General features: G+C 41.5%; 1 protein-coding gene across 5 annotated transcripts in view; it reads right to left on the bottom strand.

Moving 5' to 3' along the window:
• Window positions 1–17,097, bottom strand: part of DOT1L (DOT1 like histone lysine methyltransferase) — a 93,135-nt gene extending 76,038 nt beyond the window's left edge. For 2 of the 5 annotated variants that reach the window (XM_054013354.1, XM_054013353.1), the window contains exon 1: window positions 16,880–17,094. In XM_054013354.1, the coding sequence (XP_053869329.1) occupies window positions 16,880–16,960 (81 nt within the window). In that variant the 5' untranslated portion in view covers window positions 16,961–17,094. Of the gene's footprint in view, window positions 1–16,879 lie in introns of all 5 variants that reach the window. The other 3 variants (XM_054013351.1, XM_054013352.1, XM_054013355.1) reach the window with 2 other exon arrangements.
• Between the last annotated feature and the right edge of the window lie 219 nt (window positions 17,098–17,316).

Genomic DNA, 17,316 nt, shown 5'->3' with positions numbered 1-17,316 from the left:
CAGATATATTTTGCAAAAATAATTCATTGAAGATACAATTTTGCATCAAAAAACAGTTTTGCTGGAAAATTTTCCGACCAGCCCTACTAACAGTATCACAGTACCAGTTCTTAGGATACTGGATTCCACACTCCATGCATCATTCAAACATACTCACCCAAGCAAAAAGAGGTTCAGATTTAAAGCCGAAGCAACGTCTGTTATTAGCACTATTATTTGGGTGTATAATTGTCATGCCTAGGAGTCCTCGCCGCAGCCAAGAAACCTACTGTGTTAGGCACTGTACAAACAGAGAACGAAAAGAGACAGCCCTTTCCCTGGGGGTAGCTATTGCTAGGGCCTCAAAGCAGTAATCAACTGCAATAGGCTGTAATATCATTATAACCACAGCAAGACACAGCAAGAATGGCATTTAGACCATTTTAAAACATATCAACTTGTAGGTTCAAATCCAAGTCAAAGTTATATCAATACAGTTTGTTGTTTAATTTAATATTATTTTGCCAAGTTTTAAAGAATATTAGAGGTTACAATTGCATAGCTTCAGATTTCAAAATTATCCTATCAAGGATCAACTGATCTCTGCATACACGTAAAGCATACAATTTAAAATGTCATGTACATCCATCAGTGATCAATAGCCCATGATTAAATAATATTCCTCTATGGTTCCAGTGTTCTTTACACCAGAAAACAGCAAGAGGTCAACACTGGAGAAGTTTAAATAAAACAGGTTTCCTGCTCTTCAACTGGGAAAAAAAAAAAAAAAGTACTTCTATATCAAACAGGTGGTTTTTATTATGACAGTAACATGTACACACTATGCATAATATGAAAGTCCAATTGTGCCCCTGGTACACGTACTGCTGGCCATAATAGGAGTCCTGCATAAGCATAAGCTTCTAAAGGCAGAATTAGTCCCTATTAATTTACCTAAAATCCTTTTTTTAAAAGTATCATTTGCACGAAGAAAAGGAGCATCAATGAAAAAAAGTCAATATTCCATAATCATGGCTATGCCTTTCCATATGCTTCAGAAGTCAATCTGTCTCAACTGCTTTGAAAAAGAAAATCATTTGGTCACTGATTCAGCAGAATTGAGTACCCAAAGAAAAATATCAAGTTGTTCCAACTTAAGATGGTATTTTGTTAAAACTTAGTACTTGTACAGGACCTCAAAGCACTCCACAATATCATGGGTTTGGATTTTCAAAGAAGTAGGCCAGTCAATGCTGGGTACTTTTGAAAATACCAGCCTACATATCTGCACCTGAAAAGGTTTGCCAGTATACATATATACCAGTACAATTAAACCGGCAAGCCCAGTGGAAATGCAGCTGATACCAGCGGATTATTTTCTGTGTTATCTTAAACCAGTTCCCCAGAGTATCCAATGAAAGTCCTTTTGTTAGTATAACTGCAGGCAAGTCTACACTAAAGCACTACAGCGGCCCAGTTCCATTGCAGCAGCTGCATCACTGTAGCATTTGTATTGTAGACATACCATGAGTCTCCACATTCCTGTGAGGGAGATAAAGAATTATCCCTTTTTACAGATGGGGAAAACACACTCATCAGGGTATGTCTACACTACAGCTCTGCAGCCGTGCGATGGTAGTGCCATGGCATAGACACTTCCTACACTAATGGTATTTAATGCACCTCTCAGAAGAAAACTTCCATCAACTTAGCTGCATCTAGGACGCAACATTTTTCACAGCTCTGAGCAACACTGACATATCTATCTAATTTTCAAGTGTAGATCAGACCTCAGGGGAAAAAAGTGAGTTGCCCCAGTTGGCACTGAGATCTTGTCTCTATACAAATTCCACCAATTGAATTAAATGTGTGATTTTAAACTGATTTAGTTAAACTAGTGCAAAACCAGTTTAATGTGTAAACTCAAGTAAATTTAAACTGGTTTATTCTGATTTAGTATGACTCCTTATTGAATTAAGATAAAATTAATAGAATCCTGGTTTAAAATTAATCAAATAGCCTCACCGTTTTGAACCAGTTTTTAAATTCAATTAAAATTAAATCATGGAACTCTGAATATGAACAAGGCCTAAGCAAGTTCAGAGCTGGGACTAGAACATGGGTCTCAATCCCATGCTCCACTCCCTTTCCTTATTGTTATCAGAATTGTTTGTTGTGATTAGAATATACTTTTATTTCTTATATTGCCTGAAAAGTTTGAGCATTTTCTTTTAAGAAGTTCTCTGTGACTGTCATTCAAGGAAAACCAAACTTTTAAGGGCAATCTTCATCTATATTTCTCATTATCTAGACTAGAAGTAGCAGATATTAAGGATTAATCATGTTTACATTACATTACATACTGTATTACCTGGGAATCAACCAAGAATCGGGCCCCACTGGACTAAGCACTGTTCAAACACAGTAGCGGACACTACTACTAGACCGGGGTAGGCAACCTATGGCACACGTTCAGTGGCACTCACACTGCCTGGGTCCTGGCCACCGGTCCGGGGGGCTCTGCATTTCAATTTAGTTTTAAATGAAGCTTCTTAAATATTTGTAAAGTAAATAAGGTTTTTAAAACAACAATAGTTTAGTTATATATTATAGACTTATAGAAAGAGGCCTTCTAAAAATGTTAAAATGTATTACTGGCACACGAAACTTTAAATTACAGTGAATAAATGAAGACTCGGCACACCACTTCTGAAAGGTTGCCGACCCCTGTACTAAACAGTAGTAAACAGATAGCCTTTTACTGAACTATTTTACCTATGTTTTTGTTTTTCATACAGTAGCAATTTCCAATGAAAAGAACTGAATTAGAAGCCTACAATATCAGACTGAAATGTCAAACTTTGACAGTTTATTACAACACTTTTGCTGCAATCTACCCAGTTATTATGAAGGCCAGTGTTGCAATACTGAATAGGAAATACTACATAACCTTCTCTACAATTTTTCCCTCCATTTACACTGTTTTGCTTTAGTGCTCTTTAAAGAAACCTTCCCATATTAAATCTTAAAGGTGTGGATCTCAGAATTATTGCTAGGTATCATGATAGCGTTGCATCGCAGACACCCAGGTATGTTTACGGGGGGAAGTTATTTTAATGATGAAAAGGTTCTTAATGTAAAGTGAATCTCAAAAAGCTATTTCTTAAATTTGTGAAAGTGTCACTTTAGTCATTTTTCTAAATGCATATTCAATTAAAATGTTTTACTATCAGGGCCTGAAGTGAGAAACCACATCCTAGCACTCTTCCAGATGCATGTCCTTTTATATTTAGTTCATTCTCATACAACTGTCCTGCAGTCTATATTTTTAGCAAGTCTCATGAGGGTTACGTTTTCTAAAACTTAAGATGGCATAAATACCTATTTACCTATTCTCCCCTATCTGTAAAATTAGGAGAATATTTATGAGATCAGTCACTGTCTGTAGAGTGCTTTAAATACACTATGCCCTGTGTAAGGGTTCTATGGGGTGGTCTGAAGTACAAGCAGGAAATAGATTTTTTCAGTGGGGGTGGTTTCGCATACTGAAAAGTTGAGGAGGGGCACACACAAATAAGTTGGACTGAGGAGGTGGTCTTACAGAGAATATCACCTTCATCTTCTATAGCACTTTTCCTTTGTAAAGTGCTTTGAGATGTACTGATTAAGTCAGTACACCCTCATTTTACATATGGTGAAACTGAGGCAAAGAGAGGGAATGTGACTTGGCCAAGATGACTCAGCAAGCCAATGGACGATCCAGGAATAGAACCCAGGACCCCTTAGTCCCTTTTCAGTATTCTAGCAACTAGGACACTTCCTCCCCAAAGAAAGGTGTCCAAAGCCTAGTTTCAGAACTGTGCAAGAGCTGCCCAAGACCATTTGGGCATGTGCAAGCTAGTTGTGGTCAGGCATTTGCAACCCAGGAGGAAGAGGTCTCTCATGAGCCCTTCAATGACTACTAGGTCAGTCAGTACAACTCAAAGGAAGCAGCAGCTGATGCAAACTGATAAAAAAAAAAAAATGCTTGTTCAGTTCTATGTTGCCTGTGCTTGGGTTACCTCCCTCATGGCAGAAGCTGGCCTTACTTTGGAAACTACTCCTCTCCTGGCCACCAAATCGCAGCAGTTCAGGCTCTCCCAACTGCTTAGCCAGTCTCAGAATACTGCTGCACCTCCTCATGCTTTGATAAAGGTATTTTGATTGCAAAGGGCCAATCTGCAGATTAGCAAAAACATGGCCCAGCTGGCCACAATGGTAAGCACACCATCAAGGGGTGCATACACCCTTGTGGTCACCTACAGACAAGGTTGCTTAGCAATGGCATCACAAAGGTGGGACAAGGAAAACAGCCTGTTTTGCCCATTGAAGTAAAGTGATCAGTGGGTCAACTGTGTCTTTAACATCCCCCAGGTTTCTTCCATTTGTGCTCAAGTGAAAAGGTTTTCGGTAGATCCAAAAGAGGTGTCAATATGGTTCTACTCTGAGCTATGGCTGCCCCAGAGGGATAGAAAGGGGAAGGAGAGTGCGCCACAGTACTGTGTGGCATGCAGATGCTCTCTTTCAAAATCCAGTGCTATAGATGCAGCCAAAATCTGTGTACGCCCTGATTTAGAACATACATAGTTTTAGCCTATCTTTCAGCCTGTCTAGGCAGACATGCAGCTAAGTGTTTGAAGACAGGAACCATTCTGGATAGAAACATCTACAGACAATGGTGAGTCTGAAAACCCATGTAAGAAGCATTTCCAGCTATGATGGGGAAAAAGGGGGAAAGACACTGTTTGGGGAGGGAACCGAATGAATTGAGAAGTCTCAAGATCTCTCTCAGAAGTTTCAGGCCCTTTGGCATACGCACTACCAATTTTTGGTGAGCTCATACTCGCATGCCTCAGGACCCTCTGAATACAAAGTAAAGAGAAAGCTAAAAAGTCATATCTGTGCAATATTTCATACTGCAGGGTTAGACACATTAATGCCATCAGTCTTCAGCTAAGAGTAGGTTGGTGTAATTTATTTACCAGTGTAGCAACTGGAACACAATACTTCCCTTACACACTGGAGCAAGAAGCTTCCTCTGAATTGCCTTGCAACTAAGGTTTCCTTACACCAAGGAGGCGGTATAAAGCAAAGACATCTCTAGACTCCCTCCTGCAGACAATGTGCCCCCATTCTCTTTATTTTCATTAAATCAGAGCTAGAGCTCAAAGATTATTTCTCACATAGCAAGGTCATAAACCACAACCAAGGCTCCAATCAAAGCTTCAAGTAATTTATAGCGCTACACACAGCTGGCCAGAAGACATCATGTAAAACCTGCAATGCATTAATGCCTTCTTAAGGGGGACACACACAAAAAAAGCTTTGCTAAAGAAAAAAAAATGGGAATTTGGGGCCAAGATAAATTAATGGGGAAAATATGCTCCTGATTAGAGGTTCCAAAACTGGTATGGGAACCAAATAGATATTATGGGTAGGAGTAATAGATCTAGATTGCAGAACTGTTGGACCATATAGCGCTGGCTCCTCGTCTCCACCTGCTACACTGTACTAAGACAGCTAAAATGCATTAAATATTTTTACATCTCCACATAAGCAATTGCTGTAGCTGCCTGAGAAACATGTTGCAAATGTTGTGCAATTGAAGTGGTTCATGTGATAGCACATTGGAAGGGAAGTATCCTTGAGACAATCTCTCTGTTAATATGTGATCTATCCAACAAGAGACTGAGGGCACGGCTACACCAAGGAGTTTACAGCAGTATGTTCTTTAACGTAGCTGCTCTAAAACGACAGGAGAGAGCTCTTCCATCGGCTTAACTACTCCAGCCCCCAGGAGTGGCAGAAGCTACGTCAGCCGGAAAAGCTCTCTCACCGACATAGCACTGTCCACACCGGCGCTTAACTTATGTCTCTCAGAAGGGTGGATTTATTCATCCCCGAGTGACATAACTTATTCTGATGTAAACTGTAGTGTAAACAGAGCCTGAGGCCTTGTCTACATGAGAAAGCTGCACTGGTATAACTCAATGTGTAAATTTATACCAGTGTAGGCCTAGTCTACACATTATTTTTGTACTAACTACTTTGGTTAGGGGTGCAATTTTCTACCAAAACAGTTATAAGCAGTACAACCCCTAGTGTGAACACAATTACATCAGTAGAACATGGCTTATACTGGTATAGCTTGTTCTCCTCCCCATACAGTAGTGGTTTTCAACCTGTGGTCCACGGAGCCCTGGGGGTCCACAGACTATGTCTAAGATTCAAAAGAGGTCCACACCTCTATTCAAAATATTTTAGGGATCCGCAAATGTAAAAAGGTTGAAAACCACTACCATATGGGAATAAAATTATACCAGTAAAACTGTGTCCACAGTAAGAAGGGTGGGACTAGTGTAGCTAAAGTGGTACAACTTGTGTGTTTAGACAAACCTATAGTTTGGATATGGACACTCTTATTCCGGTATAAAAATAATTTTTTGGTCTAAGTCAAGTTAGTTGGGAAAAGGGTTAAATTAAACTGAAATAAACCAATCTGTGTCCACGCAGGCGGTTGCCAAAAAGTTCTCATTGACAGAACTTATATCGCTATGTAGGACCTAAGCAAAGGGAATGCTCTGCACACGTTATTCCTGATACAAATGAACACTTAGTCCCAAAACCATACTAATGGCTTGAACATAAATAAGTCAAAGTCATGTTAATTTCAAGTTCCATTAGGAACAGGAATGGGGAAAGGAGTAATCGAAAAGGATAAAATTAGAAGATAAGGACATTTTCTTCCAAAATTCTGAGATAATATTGAGACACCAAGGGCATTAGTCAAAAGAACTTGGTGTGTTTAACGTTAAGGAGTTTTAGAACTGTGCAATGGGTTAACAGAATTTTCCTACCAAATGCATTCCAATGAATTCAGCATCTTTTGGTGACAAAGAGTTCCCAAGAGAATAAACCCTATACTGACCTTCAATGAAAAGCAACCATTAAACATTTCCAGGGAAATGGGATGGACTTCAAGAGCCACAGGGGCCCTTCGGATTTGAACATACCACTATCCAGAAGAATGTTAATAGCAATTTTTATTTTTTTACATGTTTTTAAAGAGACAGAAACTGCATTTCATTTACTTTGAACCCAACTATAAAATGTATATATGTTGTTTTCAATGGGAGGAGGAAATTCTGTTCACCGCTTAAGTTTTATTTATGTACATACCCACCCATACACCATTACCTATTTATTCGGTGGCTGATTTGGTACCTTATACAGTCGTATTTAAATTTTAGGAAATGTTTTCATTTAATCCAAGATAAAAATACCATAACTATCTGAGGCAAACGCCTACTTACAGTGATGGACACATCGAAATGCCAGAATATAAACCTATACTCCTGAAGGAGTCTCGAGGTCCTAGAGAAGAAAGATGTTTCTGAGGGTGTTGAGACCAAAAAATAAAATGAAAGGAATTACTGATCTGTACCTACAGTTCAACAAGTTACACCCACCACAGACTTCATACTGCATGCAGCACTTGTAATGAGACTGTCAAAGCTTTCGAAGACCAGATTAATTTTAAAGGCTGGTAAATATTGTCGTCATAACTCTCTAATATCTGAAGATATTCCTGATTTAAAGGCAAAAATTCAGTCAAAGGCTAAGCACTTCCAACCTGTTTATGCCATCTAATGAAGATTCACTGAAGACAGTAAAATCCTGGCTTCACAGAAGTCAATGGCAAAACTCCCATTGACTTGACTGGTAACAGATTTTTACCCTATACTATCAAAATCTTGCCTGAACACTTTTCACACCAAAGGGCTTTACAAATTGATATCCAAACTAAAAGGAACACCTCCCATAACACTGAAATGCACCACATCTGGACTAGCAGGAAGCAGCTATTTGACAGTGCACACTACAAGAACACTACAACAGCTAAGAGCAGTTTTTAACTTTGTATCTAAAAAGGGATACATGATGGTGCTAAAAAGGTTGGACTGCCTCTTCACTAGGCAGCTCTATTGTTAGTAGCAACATTGGGAGCTCTACCTGATTAACAGAAGTTTTCTGAACATTTCTTTTTAGTGTAGGTAGATTCTAACACTATATTTGGGATATTAAATGGAAGAAGCTGCTTCAGAACTTTTCAAGGCTTTTCTCTTTACACTACTGATTATTTTGGTAATCAACACATAACTGTCTCCATTAGTTCCCCAGATCCCTAATCTCACACCAAAACCTCCTTTGTTCATAGCTTCCTCAAAAAGTCACTCATTCACTTATGAAACTGGAAAAGAAAAAAGAAAAAAAAAAGACTGCAGAGAAGAAACCATCTTTGTTATTCATAGTTCTGATCATATCTACAAAAATTCATCATTTAAATTTCCTGTTGTAAAACATAATTTGCCGTCCTCTTATGTCCTAAAAATAGCAACTACTCCTTAATTCTCTAGTGTCTGCATTTCTATACTATATATGATAATGGAATTAAACACATTAATGAGTATTTAACCATTCATCTAGCCAGTAAATTGCTTCATACACTAAACATCTTCCACTAGTTTCTACTACATTTATTTATGTCTATTGCACCGAATGAACAATGATTCATTGGAAGACCAGTATCTACAGAATACAAAAGTTACATGGCAAGTCTTTGGCTATCCCTCGATGCAAGGATGAGGTCTGCCATTGGTGGGTTTTTAAGTGGCGGAGGAGCCCAAATCATGGTATGTGGCAAGTATAACCAACATGTCCAATTTTAGTTTTTGGCTTTAGCTCAGTGGTCTGAGCACTGACCTGCTAAACCCAGCATTGTGAGTTCAATCCTTGATGGGGCCATTTAGGGAACTGGGGTAAAAATCTGTCTGGGGATTGGTCCTGCTTTGAGCAGGGGGTTGGACTAGATGACCTCCTGAGGTCCCTTTCAACCCTGATATTCTATGATTCTACTCATCTGCAAGTTAAGAACTGCAAAATTCATTGCATTCATGGACTCCTGGTGTGAGATCTTCTTTCCCCCTCTCTCTTGCAGCAACTTTTGTTAGGAAGAGAAAGTAAAGTCAACTGCAAACAGTATCTTAATACACCACATACAAACTATTAGATACATAATCAAAAAAATGTCATTAATACAATGGACACGTTTGTTATTTACTATACTATTGATCAGGTGTATTCATTACTGCATGGGGAGGTTTTAACTGGGTACTCAAAAGGTTAAGTCTAAGAGCTGCAACAAAGAAACAAAAAAGGAAGAATGGGGAAGGTGAGCAGGAAAGAAAAAAGAAAGTGTGAAAGTAGAGGTATGGCTGTTTGGGGAGAAAGGTGATTACATATCCCATAAATCTTGCAAACCAAGGGATAAGATATCTTTCACAAGCTCCCAGGGGAAGTACAATTCATCAGGGTGACTGATACTTGAAAGGACAATCTTCTCCATAAGTGGGTTGCCATAGGGGAGAAGGGTGGAAGCTGCATATGGCGAGATGGATTTTCCTCAACACTTTGAGAACTTGTAGTTGCACAAACATTTCTATATTGTGTCCAATTGAAACTGCAGGGAGAATTTTTGGAAAATAAAATATAATTGTCACACTTGGAACTTTGGCCAGGACAGTCGGCGTTAACACCCATCTCTTCTACAAAAAAAGAAAATCTTTGACAACCTCCATTTCATGTAAATGCCTCTCGGATATCTCAAATATAAGGATGCAGTAACAGACTTGTAGAAGAAATAGCCTTAAGGTACTTTCACACAATAGCCTGACAATTTTAATGGCGTTCTCGTTTTGAAGTGGGAGAAGGATTTAGAGAAAGGTATTTGCTTACTGAGCTTTTGCTAGGATGCAAATACAGGTACTGTGTTGTCAGTTTCAGCTGCAAATCAAACCATTTAGAAATCTGAGTAAATTATCACCCACAGTAAATTATATTTGACAAGAGCCTTTGCAGAGAAGATAAACTGCTACTCTATGGCACCCCAAGGGGTGTGAAAAGTTATAGGGTGGCAATATTTTCACCTTCTGAACTAGAGCAGAAAACCTCATTGTGAGCACATGCCTTGTTTTATTTTGCATTTTGAAGAGAATGGGGGGAAATTGTCAAATTACATTATAGAGACAGTGTGGGGGAAGTAGTACCTCTTATTGCACCAACTTCTGTTGGTGAAAGACAGAAGCTTTCGAGCTACACGGTGCTCTTCTTTGGGTCTGGGAAAGGCACTGAGGGCTTGTCTACACTTAAAATGCTGCAGTAGCACTGATGCACCCTGCAGCTACGCAGCTGTACAACTACCCCAACAGGAGGGGTTCTCTTGTCAGCATAGCTAATCCACATCCTTGAAAGGCGATAGCTAGGTCAATGGGAGAACTCTCCCAGCAATTTAGGACTGTCTACACCAGGGGTTAGGTCACTTTAACTGTGTCACTCGGGGGGGGGGGTGGATTTTTCAAACCCCTGAGCAATGAAGTTATACCAACCTAATCTCCTAATGCAGACCAGGCCTCAGAACACCACAGCTAAATATAAGGTGGAACAGATTATTTAATGTAAGGAGGTAACACATATTCTAAGGGATCATTCAAGGTGAAATGGCACTTCAACACCCTTGCAGTCAGAAGACAAAACAAAAAGGGGAGGCGGGGGGGGGGGGTCAGTGGGTTACAGATTGTTGTAATAAGCCATAAATCCAGTATCTTTATTAAGACCATGATGTTTAGTGTCTAAACAACGTTATTACTTTAAGCTCCCAGGCTCATCTTTTAAAGATGTTCTGCAGGTTTCCTTTGAGGACAAGGATTGAGGTCAGATATGGAGTGATTGTTTTGTGAAATGTGTTCACCCACAGGTGACGCGACGGCATTTTCGTCTTCCATCATTTTTCTGTGTGAGTTCATTCGAGAGCATAATGATTGTCTGGTTTCACCCACACTGTTGTCATTTGGGCATTTAGTGCACTGGATGAGGTACACCGAATGTTGTGATAGGCATGTGTAGGACCCATCAACCTTGAAAGGTGTGTTGCAAGGGGTATTGATCATTGTGGCATTGGAGATGTGTCTGCAGCTTGTTCAGGCAGACTCTGGTGCTGCTATGAGTTGGTGTGTCTTGGTCTATGGGGAACTTGCTTTTGATGATGAGCTTGTTGAAGCTGGGGGGCGTTATCTGAAGGCCAGAAGAAGGGGTTCAGGAAAGATTTCTTTCCCAGGCCTGAAGAAGAGCTCTGTGTAGCTCAAAAGCTTGTCTCTTTCACCAACAGAAGTTGGTCCCAAAAAAGATACTGTCTCACTCACATTGTGTCTCTAGTATCCTGGGCCCAACATAGCTATAACAACAATGCAAACAAATTATGTTATGTTAATAGTGCTACAATGCTCATTTTGCCATTTGCTTCTGTTTGTTTTATTGGTTAGAAAGTATTTCTCTCAATATACTTTATTATTCATACAACCTTGAGAAATCATCAAATCAGTAATTACCCATATTTAGCCTACTCAGCACTAAAGTTCAAAGGGCATGCAGGGTTTGGATGGTCAGAGAAGGGGAAGACATCAAAGCTTCTAAAGTCTTTTCTACAGTAGTGACATTTTTGAAAAAGTTCCCCACCGCCACAAATATCAGTTCAGCTCCAACGTTTCCCAGCTCTGTGAGTCACCATCACACACACACAGATTCTGATGATTAAGAAGTCTGTATCATGATTTTTTTTTTATTTTTTTTTATTTTTTTGGAGAGCTACTGCCATCACCACTCCCACTGGGAAAACATTAGGTGACAGCACACCATTGGAGTCCACTGAAGCTTCTTTCCTTAACAGTCAGGGAAGACACAGTTTTGATGCAAACAATTACATTGCAGACAGGGCTGCTTCCCACAATCAGAGTGGGCACAAGATCTTAAACAGGGTTTGTTATTCATCTCTGTAGTTTACCTTTAATAAATTTAAAAAAGATGACACACTGCTGCGTGGTGATTTTAATCATTAGTGCCTGCCCCTGAGCTTTCAGCGCAAACACATTCCATTAGAGACAGAATGATATCATGTGTGTCACAGCCTCGATTTCCTAGCTAGTGGGCAAAAAAAAAAAAAAAAGATGCTGTGCACCCACCCACCTGTACAAATAAAGTCAATACTATATCAAGCTTATATTTCATTACTTCTTAGTAGTAGACACATACGCCAAAATATGCCTCACTCAAACAGCTGCAAAAATGATGCTATGACAACATTTTGCTGGCCAATGGAATATTTTTGCCATCCGAGCTCAGCAGAAAGAGAGCAATGAGAATAAAAACATCACGCACAAACAACAATAGAACAGTGAATTATTCTCAGATTATTCAGCCCAGATTTATCATCACAGCTGCTAGTTTGAAGGTTTAAAATTCAGACTGCACAGTCATACAGGCTGCTCCCTCTTCTGAAGGGGATACTTCATCCTGAGCGAGGCTGAATAACGGCACCCAGCCAGCAAACAAGGTCTAGGAATAGTGCCCCAGTATAAACTCCAGCTTACACACACAGATAACAGGGATTGATCTTTTCATCAGGTTTTTGCAAATGGAACTTGCTTGTGAGAAGACCCCAAACTTCGTGTCTTTTCTATCTATCTTGAGGCAGTAGGCAACCAAAACATAGATACACAGGTTTTGAAAAAAATCCTGAAGTATGAACAGTAGTGACACCTTCTATGTATTAGTCTATATACCCGAAATCTGATGTTTGAGCAAATGATTCTAAGTGAAGTGAGAGGCCAGCAGAGTGAAAGTAAGGAAAACCTTATCTGGGTCATTTAGAATAGATCTAGGTTTATTAAACTTCTCATTTGTCATTAAAATAAAGCTTTAATACAATAAATGAAGCAGACAGAGTACAAGACCTAATATTCTAGACACTTGAGAATTTAATGCAAGCACACTTTTGGGCAGGATTTTGGGAAGTCAAGGAGTTAAGCTGTGATACAGAAGAACCTTCAGCTCTGATTAAGAAGGACACTCATAAAAACCAGAGGTCAACATCAGAAAATATTTTCTGAGTCATGGGGGGGGAAAAAGATTACTCACCATGCACTATTCAACTTACTCATCACAGTGCGTTATGGACACAACTGCTCACCATGTATTCATTAGGAAACTGTGGCCTTTCCTTTGAGGAAAGCAGAAGGCGGGGAAAGAGTCATACTTTCAGTTTTGTATGTAAGCCAGTGGGAGGCTGTATCTATAACACCACTGCTCTCTCCTCCCACGGTCTTAATTAGTCTTGTAGGGAAATACACGTTTCACATCACCCTCCCAGGTTTCTTTTAACATCTTGACAGCCATCAGTTTGTCAGCTGAGCTATTATGCAAATTCAGCAGTCTGAGGAGATCCCAGTTTTCGTATTGTACACAAAATAAGCAACTGTCCTTTACACCAAATAATAAAATCATACCATAATTAAATTGCTAACATCCATTCACCATTAATATGAACATTTTTAATCTAAGACTTTTTCATGGTACATAAACATTCTGCTAAGTGAGATAAAGTCCGGGTGTAGTAACAAATAAAAAGTTGCAAATGTCGTCTAATACAATGTTAAATCACACAACTGTGCTATCAAACAGCAGCTCCACAACACCTACGCAACTTTTGATACTGCAAATATGATTCTCCAGCATTCATGTGGCTCTCAGAAATAAATTAGAGGGAGGGGAGTGCTGTTTTTTTCCTCCCCATCCCCAACAAATTCTCTCTCATAATGTTGGCACAGAGATGTATAAACCTTGAGAAACTGCAAATAAGGATGCTTCTAAACAAAAAAAAAAACCTTTAAAAAATTATTTTTGAAGTTACCCCACCTTGCCTCCTAGATACCAAGAAGCAAGTGGAGTCAGTGGTGAAACTAAGAAACGTTCTGCTGACGTCAAACAGAGCCAAGCTCTGAAACCACAACGGTACATACACCCTGCTGCCAACTAGAGTCTGAGCCAACGAGGGAAATAAAGTCTACCGTTCAGTACAGTACAATGTGAGTAGGCCAGACACTGCAATGTTCAAAGAGGATTTCTTTTTAAAGCATTACAGTTCTTTGCTGCAATGGCTGAATTTGCAGCAAGAACACAAAAATATTATGGAGTGTGATCTCTTCAGCAGAGCTGCGGTACAAAATATTCATTAGCTCCAGATGAACCATTCACTTCTGTATCACTATAGGAAAAAATATGCAACCCAGAGAGGCCACTTTAATGACAGGATGTTCGGATTCTACTGCATTTCTTACATCTTAGATAGCATATGCAGATAGACACCCAGCCCACTACATTTTGATGAACTGTAAAAGAGAGTCTGCATATTCTGACATCTTAGAATAGATGCAACCTAGAAACACTTGGCCAAGTTTCCCCTGATAATTTCTTTATCCCTGCCTCACAAGTTGTATCAACATTAAATTCAGGTTTCCTTTTTTAAGCAAGGAGATTCAAACAAATATCACCAATCCATTCCCTCCTTCCTGATTAAGCCTTAACTTATGCAAGAAAATATTTATTGCTACATATAATCAGCTTCCAGAGACAAGTTAATATGTGGTAACAAGCATGAAATGGTCACTATTAAACTTTCAGTTTCTGTCAATTCAAGTACAGTGCGCGCGCGCACACACACAAATGACAGAGCTGCCCAAACAGGAAAGGCTGCATTAACTAGTGTGTGCTGGAGGGCTTAGGCTCTGGGAGTAGGATGATCAGAAATAGCAAGTCCTCGTATATGCAAGATGTTTTGGAAACCACAGCCACATCCAACAGCACCAAAAGTCAGAAAGCAAGTATGCAGTGGTCTCCCTTGCCATAAGCAATATAGTATATAATTGCAGTTACATGAGCATTACCAAGAAACTTAGACTAAGTCCTAGCATGTCCAAACACCAAAACACTACAAAGAAAGCCAACAGCACCCAAACCAGTTTTTAGAAGATTATTGCCTGACTTTCTTTTTGCAAACCAATCCACACACTGTTTTTCCATGGCAGCGGATAAATATTTGATGCTGAGGCTAGATTGGTTTTGCACTGACATCTAACCGTATATAAAGTAGACAAACAGTCTAAAATTTCTCCTTGGTGAGGCTTTTACTAATTTGAACTTGAATTCTCATTTTCAGGGATCCCATATCTAGCACTTTGATTCAAAACAGACAGAAAAAGGCAGTCAAGTTTGTGGATTATTTAAAAAAAAATACACATGGGAAATCAGTGTCATATGTGAGAGAAGGTGTGGATTATAATGTGTAGTCAACAGAAAAATTGACTTGGAATTCTCTTTAGACAAAATAAAAAGGTCAAGTAAATCTGCAATTATGCAACCAGACAAATTCCAAAACCCTCCCTTCCCTATTGGGAATTAAGATCACTCTCCCCCTTCCCCCACATCCTTAACCTCCTTCCCAAACCGGTCAGAACAGTTGAGACACCCCCCACACCACCACCAGTTCACATTTGTAAAATAACAAATCCTTCTTGAGCCTAGTCTGAAACAATTTTATTAACCTGTCAGAGGAACTAAGGGACTTTTCAAGAAAAACTTTTTATTAGCTGTCCTCTCCCCATACTTCCCTGTTTATCTGTGAAGTCCAACCAATTTTAGAGGTCAAATCCACTTTTTCTAAGAGAAACACCACCCTGAGTTGAGCCGACTAAACGAACCCACCCTTTGCTATATTTCATCCTATAGTTATTTATTTACACTACAGTAATTCAAATGCTACAAATTGCTACAGCCCCCAAGAAAAACTTTGAATGTGACAGAAAATATCCAATCCAAATCTGGGCTGAATGGAGAAAGGGGACTGAAGAGAGCAGAGCAAGGTGGGTGAGAAGCAGGGTGCCAGAGGGCTTAAAGAAAATAATGATATAATAATGCCCAACAGCATCAGGAGGGTTTATTTATAGAAAGGAATTGTTTGTTTGGGTTGGGGGTCCAGAGGAAATGGGATTATCTGAGGGCACAGGGGGAATCCATAGACTAGAAAGGTGGCTGGGTTGGAAGCAGGGGAGGTGTTTGTTTGTTGGGGACAGGGGTGGCTGGATGGCAACTGACAGGCAGCGAGGGAGCAACTGGGGATGAAGGCTAGGAAAGAGGGGTTGGATAAACAGGATTTTCTTCCATTGGGAGGATGAGCATTCAGAACATGGAACAGGATGACTGGGGAACAGTAACAGACTGAGGATTCGGGGGGGAAGCAAAGACACCCAAGCGGATTTGGGGGGGATTGTTTGGGGGCAGAAAATATAAGACACGATGGAATAAAAAAAGAGGGATTCTGTGGAAGGAGTGGGAACTCCTTAGGCCTGGCGAGACCAGAGGCTGCCTGGAGTAGAGAGCTGTTTTGGGCAGGGAGTATTTAGGTGGGGACAAGGGTTTTCTTTGGGAGACAGATGAGCGGAGCTACCAGGGACAAGGAGCCTTCGAGGGAAAGGGACGGTCTAGGGATGACAACCCACGAAAGTGAAACTGGGGAAGGGGACTGGCGAAAGGCAGAGTCTGAAGGGGGTCAGGGCCAGGGGTGACTTGTGGCAAGGGTGTCCCGACAGAGAGCAGGCTCGGGGGGGGGGGGGGCGGAGGAAGGGGGTCCCTAATGGGGAATACCCAGAGCAGGGGGCAGCGGGGATGCCCAGGCGGGGGGTCCGGGGAAAGTGGGGGGGGGGAAGGGCTCTGGGGCAGGGCAGTGTCCAAAACAGGGGGGCTGACAGGCAGCAGGGAGGGACCCGAAGAAGGGGGAGCCCGATGGGGACTAGCCAAGGCCGGGGGGGTCTGACCGGGGGCGGGAGAAGGGGGTGCCCCGAGAGGGTGTGGGGCGGGATGCGGGAGCGGGGGGCGCCCGGTCCAGGGCCCCTTCCCGGCCCGGGCCGATACTCACATAGACGGGCAGCGGCCAGGGGTAAACGGCCGGCTCGGCTCCCACGGGCGACTTCAGCCTGAGCTCCAGCCTCTCGCCCATGTCGGCAGCGGGAGGAGGCGGCGGCGGCCCCGCACCATGCTAGAGAAGCCGCTCGGAGAGTGCGGGCCGGGGGGGGGCCGCTGCTGGGGAAGGGGGGGGGGGCCGCCCGCTCCCCTTCGCCTCCCGCTATTGTAGTTAGCGGCTGGCCGGGCTCTCCAGCGCCGCCGCCATCTTGGGCCGGCGTGAAGCGAGCACAATGAGCCGCCGGGGCCGGGCCCGACCAACGCGCCAGACGCGGGGGGGGGGAGAGAGAGAGGAGGAGCGAGCCCCCCCCCACTCCTGTCCTCAGCTGCCCTCCCTGCTGACAGCCCCCACCCCCGGCACCGTGTTGCTGGTTGCGGGGGGGGCTTTTCAGT

This window comes from Malaclemys terrapin, chromosome 24 (assembly GCF_027887155.1).
Source record: "Malaclemys terrapin pileata isolate rMalTer1 chromosome 24, rMalTer1.hap1, whole genome shotgun sequence".
In the NCBI taxonomy this organism is placed as follows: domain Eukaryota; kingdom Metazoa; phylum Chordata; order Testudines; family Emydidae; genus Malaclemys; species Malaclemys terrapin.
This window is presented reverse-complemented; position numbering and strand designations above follow the sequence as displayed.